At 39.7% G+C, this 26,967-nt stretch overlaps 1 protein-coding gene across 2 annotated transcripts in view; it reads right to left on the bottom strand.

The window, feature by feature from the left end:
- Nucleotides 1-473: 473 nt before the first annotated feature.
- babam2 (BRISC and BRCA1 A complex member 2) overlaps nucleotides 474-26,967 on the bottom strand; it is a 78,811-nt gene continuing 52,317 nt past the window's right edge. For both annotated transcript variants that reach the window (XM_034135216.1, XM_034135217.1), the window contains exons 8-12: nucleotides 9,775-9,874; nucleotides 3,142-3,212; nucleotides 2,907-2,989; nucleotides 2,641-2,794; nucleotides 474-1,248 (exon numbers count right to left, since the gene is read on the bottom strand). In XM_034135216.1, coding sequence (XP_033991107.1) covers nucleotides 1,185-1,248; nucleotides 2,641-2,794; nucleotides 2,907-2,989; nucleotides 3,142-3,212; nucleotides 9,775-9,874 — 472 coding nt within the window. In that variant the 3' untranslated portion in view covers nucleotides 474-1,184. The remainder of the gene's footprint in view (nucleotides 1,249-2,640; nucleotides 2,795-2,906; nucleotides 2,990-3,141; nucleotides 3,213-9,774; nucleotides 9,875-26,967) is intronic.

Raw genomic sequence — 26,967 nt, forward strand, 5'->3', positions numbered from 1 at the left:
GTGTCCCGGCAGCAGCATCTTCTCCAAATCAGAAGCTGGGTTTGCCAGCTAACTCATTAGTCTGATTGCAAATAACTAAATAAACATTTAGCCAGCGCAACATTTACGAGACACATAAAGGAAACATTGGCAACTGCCATTGGTGAATGCCATTTTCAATGAAGAGGCTGATGGCAGTCACCAAATCAAATATTGGCCATTACCAATGTGTCCGATAAAACGGTGCTTCACCGGTCCTATTTCACTCCTCCCAAGAAATGAAAGTGCTAGCAAGATAAAGATCATTACGAAACGAGGCGTTGCTGCTTATGGAAACAGTACCGTTTTTGTACCGTTCAAATCAGCAATAGTTTGAGATTAGATCAAAACAAGTGTCAAATGGCAAAGATGTTTCCAGGGTATAAAAGAAGTGAGATTTTTTCAATGATAGAAAACCAGACCACACAGAGCAAGTACAAAACAATGACACATGGTCAGGGGAAACAGAAATCTTTACTGGATGAGATTTTTACCTTCAGTAGTTTACAGTATTGTCAATCTTCACAGGGCTTTATACAGTCAAATAGAACAGACAGACAATTAAAAGGCAAAACTTATTTTGAGGTTTTTCTAACGTCAACAGTGGCGCCGTACCTAACAATGGTTAAGACCATCAAACAGGAAAACCAAAGGTATTTTGCGTCATCACTGCAGCTCTGATTTGCATGTAGTTACAGTTTACATATTGTTTACATATCAGCAAAAGTCTCTCACAGCACGGCAGCGAGTGTTGTGAGCACGGCCTGATCCCACAAAATTGTTAAATGTGATGCAATGTTTGTTTTTGCTATTCTCACTTAATCTCTTGTAACTGGATCATAAATTCACTTTTTCCAGGTACTTCTTTTTGTTCTAGTATGTTGCAGTGACTGGACTTGTCTTTGGAAATCTTCACAAGTGTCTTTTAACTAAACTAAAACAACAACTGAATAAAATGAGGCAACCATTTCAAGGTCAGACTATGTCAAATTCACAGAGCCATTTTCACCGTACTGTTGCAGTGCTGCACATTTCACAAATGTAAGTCTGTGCATACTTAAACACAGGTACACAATGGCGTGCTCGAACAAACACACACACACCCACACCCACACACTTACATTCACACAGGCAACTCTCCAGGCATGTCATTAAGCTAGAGAGTACTAGAGTTTCCCGTTGGCAAAGGCTCCCTCTTGGAACTGAGGGATGAAGCTCTTGAAGTACGCCCTGTTTAGAGGGAGAGCAGAAAGAGAGATATAAAATAAACATCAAAATGTGACAATAATTGTGCTTCAAAGCAGTTGGGTCAGTCCCAGCCGTGGCGTGTAACAAAGTGCAGATGAAAGGCAGAATGTGTTTACTTGTTACGATTTCAACTGTGCAAGAGATGTGTACGCTCTGTGTTCAAGCTCCTCAGAGAAAAACACATAAGACAAAACTCAACCGCAAGTTAAAAAAAAATCAAACAAAGTAAAAAAACCTCAAACCAGCAGACTATGAGGTATTTAGCCACAGGTGGTGCGTTCAGGTGTGTGTGTGTGTGTGTGTGATCGTGTCAGGTTAGACTTCAAGGAAATTGTTCAATATTTTTGGAAAATGCTCTTGCCAAGAGTTAGATCACTCAAAGATCTCTGGGTTCAATATGTTGGTTAGCTTAGCTTAGCATCAAGACTGGAAGTAGGAGGACTTAGATAGTTTGACTCTGTTCAAAGGTTTACAATTGTGCCTACTACTTATAGAGGTTTAATGAGGCTAACAAAAGAGGTAGCTTTTGCTAGCCGTCTGATGCCCTGGAAGTAGCTTAGCATCTCGACTTGATGATGGAGGGCTAAGCTAGCCTGACTGTCCAAATGTGTCAAAATCTGTCTACTACTTATTTCTAGTTTTATGGGGAATGAACAGATAAATAGATAGATTTCTAGCTGGCTAAAAAAACAGCTGGCTTTGTTAGCCAGCTAATTTCCATGTAAGTCGTTTTCTAAACAGTTAGCAATAACAGCTAATAATGACACCTAATGTATTTGTTCTGACTATGTTTGTGTCTCCGATTTTTGGAAATATCTGAGAATAAGACTCCGGTAAAAAAATACTGTTTTCCTTGAAACATTATTAGCTGAGCCTGTTGTAGTCAAACTCAGGCTGTAACAGATGGTAATCCAGAGAGGTTTGTCGATTTGTTGGTGGAGACATAGAAATGTACTAAGATAAACAAATGAGTAAAAAAAGAAGTACACAGATGAAGAAAACTGATTATGTATTGCTTTCTGCACCTTCTCTATCCACTCATATCTTTCAAATATGTACAGCTGTTATTAACCTTTGCCGTGCAAAAGCAAACACTTCTCAGGCAGCAGCCGACGCCTATAGATTTACTCCTATGGGATCATACCAGGTTATGTTTATCGTAGGTGGAATAAAATCCACAAACAAAACAAAAGGGGCTGGGTGTAGGCAATGAAGACATATTGTACCATAAATCTAATGCACATCATACATGCTATTTAAAATAACTGTCTCGTATGACCTCTCTGTGCAACATTGTTTTAGCTTTAAAAATCTTTAAAAAATCAAGTAGAATTTCGAAAATGCGTAGGATATAATGAGACAAAATATACTCACTTGGCCCTCTTTGCCATTTCATTGCCATCCCAGCGAGGGCTGTAGGGATATGACTTCTGCACCTGAGAATAGAGCTGTCCGCTGTTGGTGAAGTGGTACACAGACTGGAAGGTGAGGGTGGGCTGGTCCCTGGGGAAGTACAGTGGGAGATCCACTACGAGGAGCAGAGGGACAGAGAGAGAAGTAGTAAGAGTCAGTAAGGTCGCTGAATCCAATTTGAGCCACAGGAGATCAGAAACAGACTCCAGTATGAATGTGTTTCCTACCATGTACTAGGAAGCAAAAGTCCTTCCACATTAGTAGAAGGGTGAGTTTTGTGAATCCCACTGCATCATACTCGACGACGCCCCTGTAATACACACATATTAATTTCTCACTGTGTCTCATTTTATACCAACAATATTTCCTTGTAAAAGACAGGGTCAGTGAGTAAATGAATGGCTGCTGAACACATGCTGTGGTCACTTCAGTGGAGGATGTGGTCCTCTGCAGCTGACTCACATTCCAAAGTGGCTGAGGAAGGCAGCGATGTACTCTCTCCGCTTGTGATAGCCCTGGATGATATACTGCACCTAGAGAGAACAACGGGAAAGGTATCTTTGTTTTTAAATTGGAATTGCAACCTGTTCACTCAAATCTACATTGAAACGCACAACATGTGGAATTCTGCCACTAACGGTGTCTCAATCCAACGATAACCAAAGACTCAGTTTGGTGGCGTCCATTGCTTTTTAGCTTCTTCCTTTATTGTTCATTGTTCCAGAGGTTTCTACTGGAAGCCAAATTATCCGGAGTTATCATTCTCTCCAAAACAAACAGACAAGGTTCTCAAAGCCGGTTAAAACTCTTAATGTTTGACATCAGTATTTCTCCGATGCAGTCTGGCTGACGCGAACACTTGAACAGTTTGTTTATCTGAAACTCAAGAACCAAATGCTGTTGAGTGAAATCCTTCATCTGGTTAAAATAAATAGTTAAAAATAACAAAGATCGTACAAATGTTGCGTAAAACTGGAAGTAATTTTATGACAATTTATTGCAGATAGCCACAATGCTAATACAATAATAAAAGGGACTACATCGCCAATACAGGATACAAAATGAAACCAGAATAAAAAAGACCGTATTGATCTTGATCTAAAGACACAATTACAAAATTACAAAGCCAAAAATAAATATATAGTTCAAGTTTTTTTTACATTATTATCTTGATATTCAGGTCAAACCAAGAGACACATATCTGTTGAACCTCGGAGAAGTCGCTGTAAAACGTTAGCAGATATTTGTTTTATGGTTATGTCTTCCAAAGAAGTTGCTCCAGTTGGGCCAAAAGCCAAATAATTAAGATACTATTGTGCATTCAAATCTACCCCGCGACACACCCAGAACTAAGATTGCACTGTAAATGAATATGTGCCAAAGGTCTATGCTTTGTTTCACTATGTATCCATGGGGATTCCACAGAGATTAATACCATTCTGTTTATATACATTTGTCAGCATTTGGTCCATCAATTTGTAAAGATTTGAACACAATTTGATATTGTTTCATTGGTAGAAAGTGATGAAAGACATCAGCAGAATGGGAGGTGACTGTTTTTATTACATGATTATGGGTCTTCGCCTGGAAGAATTCCCCTGCAGCAACAGCATTTATGCAAACCAAATAAGAACATTGTTTTCAATCTCATCAAATGCAACCCCCTTTTTTCCCCCTTCAGCCTTTTACACATGGTTTCAGGGTCGGTCTTGCCCTGAATTAGGCCATTTAGAGCCAGAGCTAACTCTTAGTGTGTGTACAGCCTGAGAGCAAATGTACATACTCGCTGAGAGGCTTTCTGAGAGAACCTACCCAGAATGTAAACAATGGCTCGGCCTGTACAGAGATTAAGAGAGGTGAACTTTTTAATGCTTGCTTTCACTTTAAAACCAAACGGTTCAGAGCACAAAAGTAGAATTACATGCAATTTTTGTACAGGCACATTTAAATGTCACAGTACAAAGTACAAAGTCTTTAGCTTACCACTTGACAGCCAAATAAGCTGGTGTTAACAGCTCCACCATAGAGTCTGTCAAATGCAACAAGAAAAGACTGTCTGCTCAAGGTACTGTGTTCCATTTTTATGCCTTTCTCCATTTCAGTCAACGTCTACATTGAGTAGACAACAAAAGACAGGCAACCTTTCAGAACTATGTGTATTTTTTGAAACTGTGTGCATCTCATTAGAAAAGGGCAAACACGCTGTTAGGCTTTTATTAAGGTTGATTGTCTTTGTAGTACACAAGTATAACTGCCCAAAGCAACTGATACTTATCAGCCATGGTATTATGAACATACTAAAATAAACATGGCACCAGCTGGCTCAAAAGCATTTTCAAAGGCACATCAGCATGTACAACAACCACCAATGAGCAAGTTCATGGACCATCAATCCAAGAAGAAGGTTCTCCTCTTGTCAGATCATAACTGTGTTTTGACAGGTGTGATTAAGTATTATCTTTAAGTCCAAAGAGGAGAAGCTAAGGGCTTTGGTTGACTGTTGAGCATCCTGGGCAGGTGAGAAGGCCTGCAGTCAGCCAGCCAGCCATGAAGGTGACCTCTTCCATTCACCTAGCAAGACTTAGCACCATGGCTATAAACATGGGTAATGCAGGCAAAGCTGAAACACCCGAACAATGAAAGAACCCTACAGCAGAATTCCCTCAGTGTTCAAATTAGACATACATTTCCACCAAAAATAGCAATAGACTATTCTTTTTCTGTTTTCAAGTTGGATGGGTTTTATTTTCTGTCAAGTTTGATTAATATTTATATATGATCAGCAGCAAGCTAAAATGACTGTTTCTGTCAATGGAATCTAGTGGCTTTAAAGAGAGTATATTAAATGTATGTTTTGTACATTAATAAATTATATAAATCGCTCAAATCCCTGTCGTTTCACTACAATAGTTTGTTAAAAACTATTCTGGATCATAATGTATGTTTTTTCTTCGAACTGTTCATCTGATTTACTTCACACTTGCCAGGTGTTTTGCTGGGAATCCAAGTTAGTGTGTACAGTATTGGAAGGATACAACTTGAACGGCATGCTGGGTAAACCTTGCTCTTTGTAAATGTTTGTGTAAGCTTTTACAGCCAAATTATGTGTTGCTTGAGAATACACCAGCATCGGTAGGGAATGCAGATATGTTACAGCATGTGTATGTTGTGTTTTGCTTGAAGTGCAACGTGGAGTGTAACGTTATTCGGCACACACTTGTTTCAACAATACGTCATCTAATGTCAGGAAGGAAGGGTTTTAGTGCCTTCCACTTCCTTTTACCAGCAATAGAAGAGGAAATAGCCTCCTTTAACCAGGAATAGATAAGGAAATGATTTATAAAGGATGCACATTTGTAAAGAAGTGCAGTTTCACAGTTCAGATATCTGCAGGTACAGATAAACTGAGCCTCTGCTCCGTCAATGCAAGAATAATGTAATGGGAGTGCCAGCGCATCTATAATGCATTAGAAAAGTCTGTATTGCTGATATTGATTATTTGAGCCCGCTCTTAGCATGTAGTAAAACTGTGTGGTTCATTCAGGGACAGGACAGATCATGAATACAGCTAGAGACAGCACTGCCTTCCTGCTGCATGGTTGTGATTACTCATCAACCATGTATGAATGACGGAATTTTTTTTGAAAGAGGAAAGTGGTAATCTGTGATACGCTCAGTTGTGTGTGTGTGTGACGGGTCTCATATCTGCAAGAGCTCTTAAACAAGGGTGCACATTGTGACTCAGCATCGTGTTCAATTATGTTTACATGGGACAGTGGAGGCGGCAATTGAGCTTTCTCACAGGCTGCAAGGCCACATACTCAATAATCTGTTTATCTAGTAACACTGTGTGTGTAGGGGGGGGGGGGGGGGGGGGGGGGGTCTGTTTCAAGGGAACTGCAGATCACTGAACTCTCACACCCATACTTTTCCCCTCCCCCGCTGGCACTGGGAGTTGAAGCGAAGTGTTTTTATTGGCTGCCTGGAGCTTCGAGTGACGCAAGACAGGTGATGTCGCTCCACAGGTATTCAAACCGGCTGCACCCATGACTCGCCCCGCTCAACCATTTGTTGTGTGAGTGCATGTGTCTGTGGGGAGGGTGATGCAATAGCGCCGGAAGTGCTTCCTGCTGTGCGATTAGGAAATCTCTTCTCTGTTTCTGTCACATACGCACTCACACCACCCCCTGCTTTCACATTATAAAGAGGGACCGATCTGATGTCTGACTACATTTTAAAAATGTTATGTCTTTTGGTTGTCTGATAAGATCCACATCAAAATATGAATACAATAGGAATATCATAATGGATACACATTTTGTTTTATTGATTTGACTGTAGAGATGAATCCTTCTATTACTTCATGCGATTTGCCATATAGCGCAATTACTGGGGGCAGTACTAAAAGAGGTGAAAAGTACCCTTTTCCTTTTTAGAAAGTTAAAATGTATTGTTTATCTGTTATTACTGATTTGCAAGGGAATACATGTTTGGATTTTAAAGAGAAGTGTTATAACGTGTAAGGGATTTAGACTCTTAGCCTTTATGTTAGAAGCATTTTTATCACTAATTCCAAGTAAAACATGTTCTACCAGACCTTGTTGACTTATCTGTTGGCAAGAGCACCTAGAAAGCTAAAATCCTTCATTTAACAGACAAGATCAGAATGTAAAACACCATTGAGACTTTTAAATTGAACTGAAAATCTTTTTCCACTTGCAGTCTCTTTATTGGTAAGGTGTCTGTCTACTTAGTGAGAAGGATGCCAGCATTGAGAAAATACCAGCTAAACATTGAAATATTAGACGTGATTGATTATTATCTCAATAATGTATCTGGGTTCAGGTGTGAAGTGAGCCCTTGTTAATTCACTATAAGACAAATGTATAGACCCAGAACCCACAGTATAAAATAATTATACATTTGATTTGACTGCTTTCATTATTAATTCCTCTCTGCTTCTCTCTCATAGGCCAATAACTACCAGACTAATACTATCATTTCAAAAAAGCACTAACCATTAAGGATGATTTCATTTAAATTGATTGAAAGCATCTAATTCTTGGCCTTCTGTGCGTTGACCACGTAGGCAATGCCTGTAAACCCCTCAGGGCCAATCAGCATGGAGCTAATGTTCATGAGTAATTGATGCAGATGCTAGGTTATTTAATAGAGGAGTGTCCCTGTAATTACACAGTTGTAACGGACTGTATGTTTTATTGCGTAATTATAAAAAAAGTGTAACTGACACAGCTTTAACATGCTTTCAACTGTTCCTCTCATGGATGGTATGTGGAGGGAGCGGTCCAGACACTGCTGAACTGAAACTCCCAGAGAGATGGAGGTCAGGCAGGGACACCCTGAGTATGCTGGTCTCAGGCCAGGTAAACATAAATAGATGGAGGGTATATGTGTGTGTAGCGGGGGATGGGCATTTCTCCTGAGGGAAATGGCATTACATGGCGTCCACACTGCATATCTACCTGTCAACCTGCGGAGGCCAAGCAGCACTCAGACGACCGGTGGAGGACGGCCAGCACGCCCACGCCGGCAGATGCCAGACACGTGTGCATGAGTGCCCATACACACATTAACACACACGCATACAGCTTGAGACATACCTCAGTGGACACGGGCTTCGCTGTACCAAACTTACAAATATGCAATAAATGCACACAGAAACAAAGAGAGAGAGAGATCTTGCGCTTTACTAAAATAGATATTAAGGGTAAGGGATGCACCATACTGGATTTTTATCATATATGTTGATATTTTTTGACTTTATCTCCTGTAATGGAATAGGGCTGCAACTAATAAGTACTAATGAGTAATGTAATTATTGTATTGATTTAAAAATATCAGCTAACATTTTTGAAAAATGTCTATCCCAGTTTTTCAATGTTCAAGTTCATGTCTTTAAATGTCTCGCTTTCACAGTGCCATCCCAAAGATATTCAGAGAAAAGCAGGAAATGTCCATATTCAAGAGGCTGAAATAAATACTTTAACATTGAAAAGTACTTCAAGTGGACCTATTATGCTATATTTGAAACATATATTGTAGGGCCATACCTATACAAAACATGTCTGTGTAGTTATTTTTTCAAAATACCAAACAGATCACCCATTGTAGCCATGCCTCATACTGCTCAAACCCCTCTTTGAAGCCCTGTTCGAGAAATGCTGATTTTGGGTCCTTAGCTTGAAAAAAAAGAAAGAAGAGGAGGCGGAGCTAATGCCTGATCAGAATTCTACCGGAGATAAAGTTAAATTCTGCTGTGATAAAACGCCATCCTGTTTAAACCACGTCAAGGATTATTTCTGAAACAGTATGGAGCTCAAATGCTTTTTCTCTTGCAGGTTTATCACAAGGTGAGTTATTTTTTTTATTTCCTGCATTTTAAACACATGTGCTCTACAGTACAGGTTAGCTCTGAGTGTTAGCGAGGCTAGCTAATGTAAACAAAGACGAGATTACGTCCAAAACACGTCAGGCATTGTTTCTGATAGCAACTTTCTGTGGGTCCGCCCCCGATTTGACGTCATATCGGCAGCAAATCTGTATCCACTCGTTTTGGAAGATTTGGATACGGAGGAAAAGAGAGAGGGTTTTATTTTCTGACGCTGCGTGAGTTCCCCGACGCACCGGGGACACATATGTATGTATAAAAGACATCACAAAGTGCATTTTGCATGATAGGTCCCCTTTAAATGATAAATCGATTATAACAAATATTGGCAACTATTTTGTATTTTTATTGACGACTCATTTTTGCCGCTCTATAGTGAAATCAACATATGTTTGTGCCGAATGTTATCATGGTGGATAACTGGCAGACTCAGGCATAAGGTAAGAATATTTTTAAGATGTGCAAATTCACGTGAAAACAAAAATCAAGAAAACTACTACTTACTTCAAGCAAAACACATTACATACACATGCTACTGTATGTAATGCTACTACTAGGCCTGTCATATGAGAGGAAATATTTCTTTCTTGACAGTATATTTTAAAACCTTTTTTGCCAATACCGATCACAGTCCATATCATTGTGAATCCCTGGTGACAAATAATGCAGTAAAAGTAAAGTTTGACCTTGTTGTTGAGTAACTGGCACACTTGAGGGACGTAGTCAATTAGGCATCCTCCACTGGGGAATGCTGGGATATGGAGTGCTGAGGATCCTCCCAGAGCACTGAGTGAATAAAAAAAAAGAAAAACATTTAGCCCGTAAATACACACACTTAGATTACACAGCACATACAGTAAGTAGGATGTTCTCTGTGCCACCACAACAATATTTAGCACAGTTTGAGACTTTGTGTGATTACCTGACTTAATGAAAATGTATGTAAACAGAGCAAAACCAACACTGAGTGCATTAGTTGGCTGCCGTCTCCTGAAGTTGTGGAATTAGGAAATAAAGGGGTGACTCATGCCCGTGGCATCCTCCTCATTCTCCTTCACTTGTTCGGTTATTCTTTTGACATCCTCCTGATTCCATCCTGCAGCACAGCTCCATTAGTGATTAGTGCATGCTTGTTTAATCAGGAAATCTGCTGCTGCAGCTCCCTAATGACTAACCAACCGAAACAGTCACTCTCGCCTTTTTCCCCCCTGATCTGGGGCAAAAACAGAGGGAATACCCCGAGGACAGGTTAAAGGTCTTAAGGAACCGCTTATTGGCTTTTAATGCTCATTTAAAGATACAGAGAGGAGGGTTCCTTCCGCCGCTTTCTATTTTTATTTCATTCTTCGTTATGGGAGGACACTCGGAGGGCATTTAGAAATGCTGTTGTGTTATTTAAAAAGCATTGCTGGAGTGGATGAACGCCGCTTACCGGGTTAAGCATGTATGATGCATGGAAATAGCCCACATCATGAACATTATGTCAAATGTCAAAGATCACACAGAGTATATGTTGAGATGCAGCCCCAGGGGGTTGTTCTTAGGTTGATCAGAAAGGCTCTGATGAGAAGATGTTAATAATGTATGTAAAGGTAAAACACAACAGTGAGTCACTGACCGAGGCCACGACCCCCCCCCCCCCCCCCCCCCCCCCCCCATTCCATCATCCCAGAGCAAAGTCAGTCAAGAATGAAAGCGAAAGAGAAGGTTTTCCACATCTCCATGCTTAGTAGTTGTTTTTAAAAAATGGAAACAGATAATCAGTTGTATCAATAGTCACTAATGTGTGAATAAATGTTCAATGAGAACAGCGAAAATGAGCATAACTGGAAGTCAAACTAAACCAAAGTAGCAACTCATGTGTATAACCAAGCAGCAGTTGATTTAATTAATAAGAAAGACATTGTTTAACATTGTTTTATGCTATTGCGGCTATAGGCAGCCAAAAAAGCCACGAGGGGCTAAATATGGAAAGAAAAATACTTTGAAAAAAAGAATAATGGCAAAAACATATAATCCAATCAGTGGTATTATTGCAGTGGTATTATTGCAATGGGATGGAGATTGTGATGTTTCCAACAATTTCCCAAATTGGGATCAATAAAGTACCATCTTATCTTATGTCGATTGCAGTTAAAAATGTCAGGAAATTGAGATAGACATTTAAGTATAAATGCGGTCAACAGAAACATTTCTCTCACTCACCTCCCCATCTCTTCCATACAAAATCAAAGTGAGCAGGTGGATGCAACCAGGTTAAAACCCCTATCCTAACTCCACCCCAAGATTCAGTGCACGCGCACATCCGATAATGAGTAAAAAATATCACACACAAAAAACACAGCAACCTTACATGTGGTTGTGTCAGTCAAGATTTGGAGGCCTTTTTTTATCCATATTGATATGAAGATAACAATAATTGTGCAAACCTTAATTTATTTCAATGTAAAACAGAGAGCTTCAGATAAAGATCCTTTAACATTAAGCTGTAGGATCATATCAATTCCCATCTGATGTCTTCTCAAAAGAGGGGGTGTGGCATATAAAAGGTATTATTTCTAATAGGAACAGTTGTCAAATGAAAACATATTACCAATATTCTAAAAATAAAATAAACAAGAGCTTTTTCAAAGAATAACAAGCAGGAACCAGTAGATATTTATTTAAGTTGTACGTCAAAACTAATTGCATCGCTGCAGGGAGGAGGACAGGCGTTCTGCTGGAAACTTTTTAGCTGCTGATTTATGTGAGAAGTTCAGAGAATTGCACAATGTTCCAAAGAAAGGTTGTGGGAGTTGTAAAGAGGGAGGTGGAGCGTCATGTGCTCCACCTGTCATTACCAAAACCACAAATATTTAGAAAAAAAGGATGTCTTAACAGGGGTCAGGAAAAAGTCAACAGTGACTGGATTTCTTTAGTTTTGACCCACCTTCGAGCTGTTTTTTAAGAATAACTTAGAAATATTTTCTTTTTCTCTGAGAAGCAGCTGCTTTCTCATCATCTGAGTATTAACCACGTTTAAAGGGGCCCTTTTATGCTCTTTTTCAGGTTAAACATTTGTATTTTATACCTCTACTGTGACATGTTATTGTTCTCATACTGCCTGTGCTGCAGCACCTCCTTTCACCCTCTGTCTGAAACCAGAGCCCAGTCTGCTCTGATGTCCCGCCCCAATCCCAAACCACGCCCTACACCCTACCCCTACACACAGGGGCGCCGCCAGGGATTTTGGGCCCCATGAAAAGATATCACATTGGTTACTTTAACATTTTTTTCTTAATGTTCTAAAATAGTTTGGACCCCTGTCAGTCACGGGCCCTTAGAATCGTCCTAACTTTTCACCCCCTTACGGCGCCCCTGCCTACACACTCCCCCTCCTGTCAGATGGAGGGAGTAAATACAGCGGCAAGCTTTGGGACAATCTCCCCTCTCTCCGGCAGAAACAGGAAATGCCATAACTGTATGTAACAACGGTTTCAAATCAGCATCTCTAACGGTACGTCTACACAGCAGCGGTAAAAAAATCTTGGAGGTGGGCGTATCTGAAGCTTGAGGATTTTTTGCGAGCAACCAATCACATGAATCTCCCGCCCGCGACATACGAAGCAAAAAAGCCCGAAGTAAACTGGATATAAACTCCCCAAAACAGGCGAAAACCTACCACTGTCTCTGCCACCTCCCTCCATGCCTGGCTCCTCCGGTTTATATCCGGTAGGTCTGGTCATAAAGCACCGGGTGATTGATTCGCTACCGCTAATATGAGGAAATGACCTGCGGTATGTCTCTCCCAGCATACACGCCGTTTGATTGGCTAGAGCTTGAACTGTCAGATTTGCGTACACGGGATTTGATTGGCTGACGCTTCCACCTCAGCCTCAAAAGTTGAACATTGTTCAACTTTGAATCCTCAAAATCCTGAAAATCTCCGCTCGCCTGCCCACAATGCATTTCGGCGAAAAGTGAGGGAAAGTGACGTCACCCCATTCAAAGTGAATGGGCAGAAGCGTTTCAAGATTTTTTTAACGCTGCTGTGTAGACGTTCCGTTAGACAAAAAATTAAAATTAATAACTAAAATAAAACTCCAAACATCTTTAATTGTGTTTGTAAAGCTCTTTTAGTTTTAAACCTGATTTTTATAAGCTTCTTAGTTTTTTCAACAGTCTGTAAATATACACAACTTTATAATAAAATGCACACATTTACCTTTTTCTAGACTAAACACAGGTATGATCCTAAGTTAAAAAAATATGAGGTTATCATGAGGTTGTTAACATTGCAATTTATCAGTGGATGTTTGCTGGAACTGTTTGTAAACAGCGTGTTTCCTGACAGACACACAGCGTTGAGACCGGTCAGGTAGACACCGGTCTCCAGTCAGCACCGATGCAGACTCGCTGTTTGATGGCTTGATAACCCACTCCCCCTCCACACCGCTCCACACTCGTTGGTTTGGAACAGCACTTAATGTGGCGGACCCTCCGCGCGAACGGAGGGGTAGGGTGTCGGGCGTGGTTTGGGATTGGGCCTGTGTTGGAGTGCTAGCCAGAAGCGTTACGTAGTGATGTCACAATGAGTCCAATGGAGGCGTTTCAGGGATTTTAGCCTTTGCAGACCATTTACTTGCACAAAAAAAAATATATAACACACTACAGGAAAGGGATAAACCAAAAAAGCACAATAGGGCCTCTTTAAATTAACTAGAGAATCACACTCTACCTTAAAAGCTTTTAATCCAGATCACTGATTTAAATGTTCTCTCTTTGCAAAAATGATACTCTGAATATTAATATGTTCCTAATCACAGAGAAGCCATGCAAACTGTCAGGAATCCGTTCCCATTGTCACAATCCTTTCCTCCAGAACTCCAAAGCCACCATTTACAGTAGGCTTTGTGCACATAATTAGCATTAGCTTGTGCATTTCACCTCGCACCAACAAACGGCCGATTGAAAAAGGCTCGCAGCGATGAGCAGAGGAGCTTTTGAAAATGAAAATCTCAATGATGCCCATCTATCCTCCCACAAATCTAAGAATAGCTCCGTATCATTCAGATGGAAATGCGGACCGAGGCACTAAATAGATGGTGGTGTTCGTCACTTGTGTGTGTCAACCGCAAGCATGTGAACAAATGGAATGCAATTTGGTTTTCTATGGTTTGGCATCTTGAAAAGAGAATGACTATACACCAGACTATTGCGCTGTACAGTATCTGACAAAGGGTCTGAGAACTACTAAAACAGTTGTTCCCTTTTGGTCTAGTCTTAGTGTCCAAATGTATTTCAGACATCAGGCCACGTATAGACCAACCTCACATCATTAAGTGTTTTTGAGGTAGGAGACCCCCCCCAGCCTGCAATGCCTCATTTGGACTCCTTTGTTTCGTTCCTTAACATAGTGACGTCACTATGCAAGGGTTCTTTTGGCTAGCGCTCTAACACATTAAATGTGATAGGCTAAAGGGCAGGACATCTTTTAGGTTGACCAGCTAACCAATCAGAGCAGACTGGGCTCTGGTTTCAGACAGAGGGTGAAAAGAGGAAATATGAACCTGAAAATGAGCGTAATAGGGCCTCCTTAAAGCCTTGCTATTGCAGTTGTACCCATTTCATGGTATTTCATGTTAAATCCATTGTTAAAGCAAAACATGCAAACAGGTCTTATTAAAAAAACAAGGCAATAAAACAGCTGAGTTAGGAGAAAATATGTGACATTTTCAGCGGGGCACTACACTTTTTTATGTGGTCACATTTACAACAATGGTTAATCAATTCTGTTTCGTAGTTTTTATCCTTGGGCTACTTGTTTAAAGTTGCAAGTTTTAGTGACTTTGATTTCTATTCCTAACATACAGTATTTTGGTTTATCTGTTAACACTTTTATACGAAGGTTATGTTTGTAGTGCCTTATAATCACATTCACAAGACATTAATACATGTAAATGGCTTTATAAAACTATTTATGAACTCTCAAAGTCATGCATATCAACTTATAAAGCAGTTTATAAAGTATGATAGTGGTGGACATAATGCATTTTGGGTTCAGCGTTGATAATGAGTTATATCTGCATGCCAACATGACAATAGTAATTTGAAAAAAAGTTAATATAAAAAAAGCACATAAAGCATTATGAAGGCTGAATATAAGTCACCACTTGCAACACTTTAATGCGTTATTATTAATATTTATAAGGGGTTTTAAACTCTTTAAATGCATTATATTGTATTATGAGTGTGCTTTAATATGAATTATAGACATGACCTTGATATGCCGTGTAACCCACTGTTCTTAAACATCATAGAAGGGTACGTTCTCAGCCTCCACCTTCAACAAACCCAATGAGCTCAACTGAAAAATGCTGACAGAAGAAAATATCTCTTGAACATGAGCCAAGTTTTACTGTGGGAGGCTGTATACATTTAACTGTGGTGCCAAAATGAGAATCAAACATTTGACAGGCTTCACCTTAACGGGAATTAGGCAGCAAGTAAAATATGCGAACCGTCACCCTATATTTAAAGACTTATGACAATTCACAACCATGAAACAGGATTGTGACAACAAATGAAAATACATGGGTGTAAAGAGTTAGTATTGAACTTATATAAAGTTTCAGGACTCTCACAAAACAATTAACAAAAGGAATGATCAAAATAAATGCAGTTGAGGAAGAGATATCCTGACTTTTATATGAAGGTAGATTGCAAAATGCGAGAGCTTGTAAAACCTGATGTGAGCACTTGCAGTCATCCGGTTCGACCTGGCATGGCTGTGTGACTGACCCGAGCTTGCGCCTCCTCGTTCTGATAGCTCCGCCCCTTCACTCCAACCCCCCTTTCTCCCCATGTTCCTCCCCCCACATCTACAGGTGAAAATTACTTTAGCGACACATTCATCGCAAGAAGTGTAGCAAAAGTCAAGGCTACTGCGATTCGTCGATTTATACTGTAGCCTTGACTTTTGTCACAGAGCAGATTCGTGAAGTTGTAATGACTGATTTGAGAGGTTGTAATAACCAAGTTGCAGTTGTAATGGAAAATATATTTAAAAAATATATATTTTTCTGCAAGTGAACATTTCATCACTAAGTTCATTTTTTTTCTACAAGCTACAAAACTATGTTTTTTCTTCTGTGACTTCAAATGTGGTTCACAGATACGTGGATATTTTATACAAGTGTAAATGTATGCACACAAGCTCAGATTTTTTTTCTGCAAGTGCTCACATCAGGTTTTACACGCTCTCGCATTTTGCACCATAACTACCTTCATACTTTTAGTCCTATACGAAGGATTTTTGACACCTGCCTTGTAAATGAGCATGTCTTTCAAACTCAACATCCCTTGTTTGTAAGGCACATTTTCTGTTAACAATTTTTAGTCTCAATAACCCAGAGAAAAGCTCATCTTGATGACACCATCAGGTATTTTTTAAACACTATAAAAGCGTTTTCACAGACCTTAAGTGTAACATCAGTGAAGTTCCCCCTTACTAGTGAATTGCTGTGGGTGATAAAGTTAAGAAAACAGTTTTAAAAGTGACAAATTTGAATCTGCAGAGGTAATGTTAACATATTTATTTTTGAACTTATTTTAAGATGACTTAAATACAGACAATGTTACCTCATGTTTTTGGTTAAAAAGTATTGAATACCCTACAAATACTAAAGCGGGCGCTGCAAAACCTTTTGAACAATAATTAATGTAATTCTTAGTATAGTTATTTAAACTATTATTATTATTATTATTTATTTTATTATTATTATCATTCATATTTTAATTAATTCAATACATTTTAGCATCTACAGTCCTTTATTGTCCAATTATTTGGCCAATTTCTCCAGTTTAAGTGTGTGGCAACTGTACATACATTTGAGACACATACATGGTAAGAAAAGTGCTTTTTAAATAGTTTTAGTATTTTTATAATATAAATACACATAACAATGAATCTAAGTTTTAAAATATAAAGAAAACAATGTTTCTGAATTGGTGTGGTATCTTTATGAATATGCTGATGTTACCACACTGACAGTGTAATCTTTAAATACTGAGCTTCCTGTGGGTGGGCTCAGAATGGAGACATAATGCCGTTTTATTTTCCAAGTGGCCCCCTGAAGAGTTGCCTCTTGTGTCTCCACTGGTGACATCGCTCTCAACACTACCCACACACACTGGAGTCATCGAGGAGACATGCTGCCTAACACAACCCCTCTGAGCAACGCAACCTACTGTATGACATATTTACAGTAGAAAGCACACATGTAAACACACACACTCATGCTGTACAGTGACAGGGCTGCCTGTGACTTCATCAACCAAAGAGATTATCCTCCGTGACTCAGGTGGATGGTGACGAGTCTGTTTATTTGTGTGTGGTTTTATGTGTGTTTGTGTGAGAGAGGGTGTGTGTATGACAGTGCAGTGACAGCGTGAGAGCAGATACAAGCTCAATTGGAAAGAGGGCAGACATGATCCATTCCCAAAGTGAAAGATAAGGCCAAGAAGAACTGTTTGGAGATTTCAAACAGACTTTCAAAGCAGCAACATTTCCATTTTGATTGCCTTCTTCGTTTCCTAAAGCCTGCAGGCTCCACAGAGTTCCACATATGACTCTGCTTGTTGACTGCTTGGACTAAATAACATCCTATTATTCCTCTGAGACTGGACAAGGCCCGTAGCAACAGGAGTCAGTAACCTTTCTGTTATGAGGTGACCATCCTGGAGTGCAGACTTGTTTTTAGATCCTCTATTCATTATCTATTTTGAATAAAAAAAGCCCCAGGCTGCAACCATCACACAATCTCACTAGCATCTGATAAGGTTGCCCAATTTCATTCCTTCATTTGCAGTAGTTGATGTATTTGGCAGCAGTTTAGTTACGTTTATTAGTTTATAGTGTCGTGGACAGTCCCCATTGATCAACTGTCACAAAAAACAGTAAATGAGGCAGCTTTTTGCAAACATTGCTAATTTCCAGCTGTTGTCCCCGGCCAGATGATAATGGACACCCTTAAAATCACAGGGTTGGTGCTATTGGCCATGTGAGCTCTACGTGACCCTCTGTTGTTTATCACTGGATGACAAAAGCTTAAAACTGAATAAACTCATGTAATGTATTCAAAAAGTCACCATTCACTGGTGCTTGTTAAGTGGTTTATGTAGTTTTGAGACAGGCCGTGACAGAAAAGTGAATTAAATGCACAATTATTTTATTTATATAAAATATATTATTTATAATCCTTTATTAGGGGTCTCTCAATCAAAACAATAACAAAATACCTATACGTTGGTATCTATGTTGATATCAACCTTAGTAACTTTATGCAGTTGCGTGGGAAGACAGTACTCACCACCGTTGCCATCCTTGCAGTCAGTACTTCCTGGTAAAGATTCACTTATTGTTCATTGCTCACAACGTTTTTTAACCGGAGCCAAATTATTCGTGTGTTGCTTGCTGCTGCAAGGCAGACCACAGACATCACAGAGTTTCTGCGAGTAGATTTGCTACTTATGTTTGCTCATCTTTTTAATGGTAGCCAAATTATCCGTACAGGTCTTTAGCTCTCCAATACAAACTAACAGAGTGTTAAAAAAAACTGTAAAACATTGAATAAAGCAGTTTCACAAAAAAGCAGTAGAAACGTACAAGCAGAGTTTCTACTACCATTTGCTCACCTTGTTTCTCTAACAACTTAACATCAAAACGTTCAGGACGATTAACCAGATGATCCGCATAGGTATTTTACTCTCCAACACCAACAGACTTGGTCAGTGAAACGAGTGAAACGAGTAAAAACGCGCAAAAAAGCTGTCTGGCGGTCATCTTCGAAGCAGCTTGGCGTTCGTTTAATCAGCTCGTTTGTCTTCGTCTGATGACTGAAATCCTCACGTTTGTCTACAACACATTTTTCAAGGCTTTTATTGTCATTCGTACATAGCTACAGTGTAGTTATGTCGATGACAATCTTAGGTCCCAGGCTCCTCCAACAGTGCAACACAATAAAACTGATCAAATAGTGCAAGTAAATACAATAAAATAGAATAGAAGTAGTGCCACAAGAGTCTATATACAAGTGATACATAATTTGTAAGTTGCAAACAGGTGAATGTTATGGATGTTCTTAGTTCAGGTGTTTAACAGTCTTATGGCCGGTGGAATCTTTTACTTTCATTCAAATGGAAAATCCATCATGAAACTTCCAATCCTGCTATTTTAACGTTTTGACTTCAGTGAAGATATTAAGCATAAACACATACTGTATACCAGCCACTGGGGATACAAGATGGCCTACATATTGAGAAGAACTTACTTCCAATGTAAAAGCAGCATCACAGAACTCACTTAAACAGACCTAAAGAAGAATACAATGCTGAAGTGTTCAAGGACACGAGGATGTGGAGAAAGTGGCAGAGTGCTTTGAGACTGAGAGAAGTGTCTGCACTGATATCTTCGACTGTTGAGTGGGTTTCCGGGTTATTGCTGAATTTATTTGATCAGACTGACAATTTCTGACTGTGATAAGACGATCAAAAAAACCTTGAAAAATATTTGATCCAAATGCAAAGAATTTCAAAGGCTACAAAACACCTCAACAGACCCTGGAGAAGGGACACACACAAACTGTACACCCACACAGGCACATGCACACACACAAACACACACACCAGCAGGCAGGCATGCACGTACACACACAAACTCACAGGCACCTACAGGCAAATGCAGATACACAAACATTAGTGCACTGCAGCCTAAAACTGTCTCTCTGTGTTGATTTTTCTGGGCTACTAAATCTGGTTTGGGGGCAGAGACGGTGCCCACTCGATTCTTTTATGCCATACAGCAGGTTTTTCTGGGGAAGGAGAGATGTATCCAACTCATCTCATGGGCACGGTACAATCAGGTAAACGAGAAAGAAAGAGCAAATGTAAAGAGCGGTGTGTCTGGTTGCTAAATAGTTGGAGAGGAGACCATTAAAACAAGAAAACGTTAAGTCTATTCTGAATTTAAAAGAAATGTCTGAAAAAGGATGCACGCTGCAAAGACACAATCCCATGAACCACACAAATTGTTCACTATTAAAATGATGACTCAATAAGGCATGCTAATGATCATTTCATTGCTGCAGCGCTAACAACAGATACAAAAAATGACATACAATTTGAGATATCTTTAACAGAATCAATACAGGTGGCTGAGCAAGGCATATTGTGTATATATATATATATATATATATATATATATTGTATTGTCAGACGGCTAAAATAAAGCGAATAAACCTAATCTGATTATTTCTGTATCCAGCATTTCACTTCATAATAGTGTGTGTGAAAGTTAAAAATGAATTCATTTCACCAGTGATTGTCCTACCAGGTTGACGTTAACAAATCAGTTTCTCAAAGATCAGTGTGTGAAACATTTAGCTTGTGATTTCTCGTCTTAAACCGACTGACAACATTACTTTACGATAGATCGTATAGGACGATATATCAACAATCAAAATAGTAGCCATTATTTTCCGCCAATGATTAATGGATAAATCCACTTATCATATAAATACTCCGGTACCACTTTACAATAAGACCACCCTTATAAAGGGTTTATGGATAGTTTGTAATTCATTTATTAATTAGGTTGTGAACACTTTATAAATCATTAATAAGCTTTTATAAGACATGAGATAAACAGGGCAACTGTGACCGGTTGCTTGCCAAATAGTGAACCCACATTTATCTGTACTGCTAATTTATAAATGGTTCTTAAGGATTAATAAAGTGTTTACAACCTAATTCATAACCTAATTATAAACCCTTTATGAATCCTTTATAAGGGTAGTCTTATTGTAAAGTGGTACCAATACTCCTTTACGGCCACAGAAGGCTGGTAAACATTGGAGCAATAAGCAGGAGTGTATATAGAGAGAATGTTGGACATATCTGCCAAAGTTGCAACTTTTTCCTTATATTGTCAACATAGTAACCTAAAATATGTCTTTGCGACAGGCTGCCTCACCCACGATGTCTCACAGAGAGATACCGCAGGTCCTTCCTTTCTGCAGTGGTCAGACTGTCCAATCAACACGGCCCCTGGTAGACCCCCCCCCCCACACACATAGACTGGAATACCCCCGATGTGCAATAACACTGTCTGTAAATATAAAACCTTGTGCAATATACATGCAAGTGCAATATAACTTCCTGCAATTTCACGTTCATTACCATGGTGTACTTATCTGTTATTTTGTTTTGTATTAATTGTATTATTAATAACATGTACATACGTACCTGGCCATTATTATTTTTCTTCACTTTATCTGCTGTCGTAATCATGTAAATTCCCCCCATGCGGGACAAATGAAGGAGTTCTGATTTCTGATAAAAGATATTTCTGATATACAAAACCCGCCAAACAAAATGTACTTTTATAATTCAATACACAAGATATAAAGACTGCTTTAATGTACTGCATGTAACAGTCAGCTCAACTCAAGTTGAAAGCCAACATTCTAAAACTACAGAAAGAATCTATGTTTCATGATGTGAAATTCCAGAGGGATGAATATGTTTTATCTAAATCTTCTGGAAACCTCTGCCCAATCCGATAGCTTTTCATATCGTTAATTGGACTTGTCTCCTTGGAAAATAACTCCAAGCCAACAAACTCCCAACACACTTGATACCAGTGACCTTACTACTGCCCTGTCTCATAACTACTCTGTTTTTCTGACATACCAGAATAAACTCTTCCTTTTTTGATCTGATCATAGGATGACCTCCAGTGCAACACTACTTTTTAAAGAAAATAACTGCTCACATTTCTTACATTCTCTAAACGTATAAATCCAAACAGCTAGTTAAATTGAGTAAGAAGGGCAAACAAATCATCAGTGCTACACAGCGTAACACCATGCCTTTCACAGTACATCTTCTTCTAGCCGGCCTGTAAAACATTATATAACAAACGAACGCTGAATCTTAAGCAGGTGAATCTGTAAGCGTACAGAATAACAGTGATATGACTTCTCAAATCAATAATTTATACGGAAATGGAAGCACACACGTAGGTACAGTCGCATCAAAGACATGAGCCGATGCAAGTCAACGCACACTGTACATTATTGGTAAAAATGTGGGTGTCTGTCGGGGTATTTCAACATCTTTTATTTCCCCCTCGCCGCTCTGTAAAGCAGAGAACATTACAGTGATGATCTGTTTGAAGACGAGGGAAGAAAAAGTAACAGAGAGCAAGAAAGGGAGAGGAAGAGGGAATAGGAATAGAGGTATAACCGTGTAGCTCAGGGGGCTTACGAGTTTGCGTTCAGAGACGTTAGATCCGAGCCCCTGCTGAAGGAGAGTGAAAGTGAGATATCAAACAACTCAGGAGTGATGAAAGAGAAGAGTAGAGAGGTGGAGGAAAGAGAAAAGGAGAGTGAGGGAAAAGCTCTCTTCTCCCGTGTGTTGTGTTTTTTTTTGCCGCGCTCGCTGCTTTTCAGTCGAGCGAGGGACGACCTTGCTGGGTAGAGCACAGCTCTTCTCTCTCTTTTAAGTCCCACTCACTCTCTCGGTTCCCTTTGAGGATCAGCCAGAGGGATCAGCAGAGGAGAGAGAGTGATAGAAAAATGGAGAAAGAGATGGAGAGAAAAGAGACAGGCGGCAGACATGCGGTGAGGATGGGTTGGAGAGATACGACTAAGGAGGCAAGAGTTAAAAACTGGTAAAAAGTGGATTTAAAAAAAGTGTGATCGACAGGACAACAGTAACGGATAAGGGAAGGGATGGCAGGATAGAGAAAGATGGACAAAATGGATACAGATTCCATAAAGATGGAAAGACAGGAAGAACCCCAGGAGAATTTGACACTGAATTGATATGACAGCGTGTACCAACACTGAAATCCAGAGGTGCCACACTTCAAGATGAAATGATAGAGCAGTTGTGTAAAGGAACAGACTTTAACAGATAAATGTCTTGTGTTTATCACCATGGATATCCCTAAAAAATAATCAAAAAAATAAACATGTATTTATATGTTAATAATTGAGGGGTGGGATTAAATAAGTGTAAACTTCTTCCCACCCCTTTTCGGATGTGTAATTAGGTAGATCATTTGTTTATATATCATTTGTAAGTCATTCATATTTTTGTTTATCAATTTGACACTGCTTAAATTTGTATCGTATAATAATTATCATGTTTCATTTCATTATTATCATTATTATTTTTTGTATTATTGTTTTACACATTCAAAATAAATCAAATCAAAAAAATCTAAATTGTGACTATCAAAAGTGATTTTCTGCATTTTCAGCAGATATGTTTCAACACAATTTCCACACAGCAGGTTTAGCAGAAGACGCAATTACAGTCATCCGTGAACTTCTAAAAGATTAGGGATGTGTAACGAGAACTGGTTGTCCAATCCATCAGAATTGTACACTTCCGTGTTTATCGTTTTCTTTCATCATTGTTGAAATGTTTTTTCTGACAGTTGCATGTTGTCAAAAGTTGGGGGTCACAACATAGAACTTTGCTGGAAACGCAAAGAAGTCAAGGCAGAAAGGAAAAATTGTCCAAGCATTGCATTACTTAATGAAAGAACATGACCACAGTCCTGATTGCAATGTCCCCAAAACAATAATGTCAGGGTGGAAACACCAGCAACATGTGGTAACATCAGTTGACGCAACATGGGCTGAAGTTCCAGGAATGCAATGAACTTCATTCTCTAAGGTTAAATGTCCTGTGTTATTGTTGTTAATGTTACCTTAACATAGGCAGGCTTTTTTATAATACAACAACTACAGGGACACTTAAACCATGTGTAGGCCTTATTTCTTTCCAAATAGAACTTTGATCGGAAATCGATAAAGGAATCAATCGAAAATTTGACCGGTAAGCAGAATCCATAATACCATTGGTATCAATTTCCATCAGTAGGATGCGTTCATCATTAAGTATTCAGTACAGGTGACTTGCATTTGAGCAGTGTTCAGAACTCAATACACAACCACTGCAGTAACATGAAAAAAACCTGAACTTTAAGCATACAAATCTGCTCTTCACACAGTTACCAAAACCAAGCATAGACAAGTCAGCAGTATTCAGGAAAAGGGAGCAAGGGAAGGAAGTATACCGATGGAGTATGAATGCAAAAACCCAAAAGACAGGAAGAAAATGATAGGATGATTGATTAAAAGCTGGAATGACAGAACGAATGCAGACATAAAGAACCTGGGAACATTTTGACACTGAATAGATGTAGTTGATATGACAGCCTGTAACAACACTGAAATCCAGTGGTGCCAAAACCAAAGCTGAGCCAATTCCTGTAGCTGTCCACAGCTGCTGCATTCACCATTACATCAAATGAGAACTGATTTAAACAATTTCCCACAGTGTTTTGATGTGAATTTTATGCTGGCATTATGTGATATTGTGAACATTTGCTTTAGCTGGGGTTATAATGCTCCACAATGTCGCTGTCTATCAAATGCTGGATAGAAAAACAGAGGAACACTGCAACGAAATGGGTTTTCCTCTTCACTGGAGCCAATGCAGAGAACACAGGCAGCTACACAAGACCAAAGACTAACAAGGGTCAGAAAGGACACGGACATGCACTAACAGGGTAAAAGATCTGCATACAGCAAAGGGCTGCCTCACACACATCAGTAGGCTAAATTAAGTAGCATCCATGGTGAATACAATACAAAATGCGCTCATGCACGAACTCGCACACACATGCAATTGCTTGTCATCAAACAATGGTAGGAGAAGAAGACGTTCATTTTCGCCCTGGGTCATGAATTAACACACTCCCACACAGCTGACAAAAAGGTGCACAAAAGCATGTAGTGGAGCATATTCATACACAGCCTTGATATGCATATGTGCACACATCTGGAGACAAAGACACAGCAGGAGAAGAGGGGAGGTAAATGAGGGCTTGGCTCAAATGCAGCACTGTTTAAGCCTCAGCATTTTGAGTTGTTTCTTAGAGGGTTTGTTTTATAGCGCTTTCTTCCTTTTTCTAACCCCTCTTCGCCGGCAACCACCCCTCTCCATCCCCTCTCCATCCCCTGCACCGTAGCTTCCCCACTTCCTGCTCTGCGCTCTGCTTTAGCCTCCTTCTGTCTGTTCTCCTCACGCAACTGGTCGGAGGGGGGAGAGCCCCTAACACTGCTGCCTCAGTCTGGTCTGCAACTGTGGCGAGGTCAGTCTCCCTCACACACACATACACACACTGCTCCGTTATAAAACATGCAGACATATGCAATGAACACACATATCGAAAGCCTGAGGTATTCTGCCCATTTTTAACGCCACAACAGCTCTCTTGTTGGAGTGCCTCTTCAACCAAGTGGGTTTTCTGTGCAGGAAGGTGTCCTTTAATACAGCACGTTCCTTGTTTAAACACGGCCAAATGGTAGGATCAAGGATGCTTGGGAAATAAGCCACAGAGACAACACATAGGAATAGAAGATTAAAGAGGCCTAATTCTGCTTTTTGGGCCCTTGCCTATAGTGTGTTATACAGGTCTTTGTGCTTGTAAATGCTCTGCAAAGACCCTTTTGAACATTAAAGCATGAAAACAAGTCACAGTAGAGGCACAGAATACAAATATGAACCTGAAAATGAGCCTAATAGGGCCCCTTTAATGCTACAGTAAAAACACACATGAATTGTCTGAAATGTCTGTTGTGCTACCCGGAGAGGAGTAGAATCGTGTCTTGTTAATAGAGATGCAACAATTATTGGACTAATTGATCAAAAGACAAATAATACGCAACTGTTTTTTTAATTGATTATTCACACATTTTTAAGAAATCTTTAATGCAAAATTGGCAGTATATGATGTCCTCAAATATGGATTTATATGATATTAAACAGAATATCTTTAGGGTTATGGACTTTTCATTTTGTTAACCAAACGAGGAATCTGATCATTTAGAAGTCAACTGCGGATTCACCAATGATGAAGTTACTAAGGACTTTTAGAAGAAGAAGACGATGACCCTGTATTACTCCCCAAGGGGACATTCAGTTTTTCACTCTGTTATTGTATACACACAGCACAAATACACACATGCATAGGACCTATACACATGAGGTCTGATTACAGCCTGGTTTATGGAGAGGGGCCAGAGCGAAGAGGCTGCCAGGTGTTCTGGCCCGAGGGAGCAGTTGGGGGTTCTGTGCCTTGCTCTAGGACACCTCGGCAGTTATTTTCAGTTCTGCTCTTAAAAGGTCTTTCTTGTTTAGGTGTGCGTTCACACAAACACAGTACAAAAAGAAAAGGAAGCAGGTGACCTTTGTATTGTGTGGAGTAATTAGGGTATTTTGTTGCAGTTGTTGTTGGATAAGAACCTGTCACTGTTTATGTTTACATATTTGGAGAGCGCATATGTGTGTGCATGTATCTGCTTTGGCAATTATCCAGGAAAGAGTGAGAGAATATAAATCAAAAAAATATAATTTGCAAACATGGGATGAAAATGGCAGGAGACGGTAAGATTTGAGTATTCCAGAATAATAAAAATAAGTAGAGAAAGGTACAGAACAGAGGAGCCACAGAGGAGCATGGAGACGAGGATGAAACAGGAACATGGGCAGACAGGAGGATGAGGAGGAGAGAGAGCGAGAAAGAGTGGTGGTGGTGGAGCAGAGGTCTCTTAACCTTGTGCGACGGGGCGTGTGCTTGTAAATAAACATCAGCCCGAGATTATTCCGAGCACGAAAGCCCAGACCGTGGGGCCCTGAGGTCAGAGTGGGCCCATACCTGGCTCACACACACACACACACACACACACACACACACACACACACACACACACACACACACACACACACACACACACACACACACACACACACACACACAC

The sequence above is a fragment of the Trematomus bernacchii genome, unplaced genomic scaffold (assembly GCF_902827165.1).
Source record: "Trematomus bernacchii unplaced genomic scaffold, fTreBer1.1, whole genome shotgun sequence".
In the NCBI taxonomy this organism is placed as follows: Eukaryota; Metazoa; Chordata; class Actinopteri; order Perciformes; family Nototheniidae; genus Trematomus; species Trematomus bernacchii.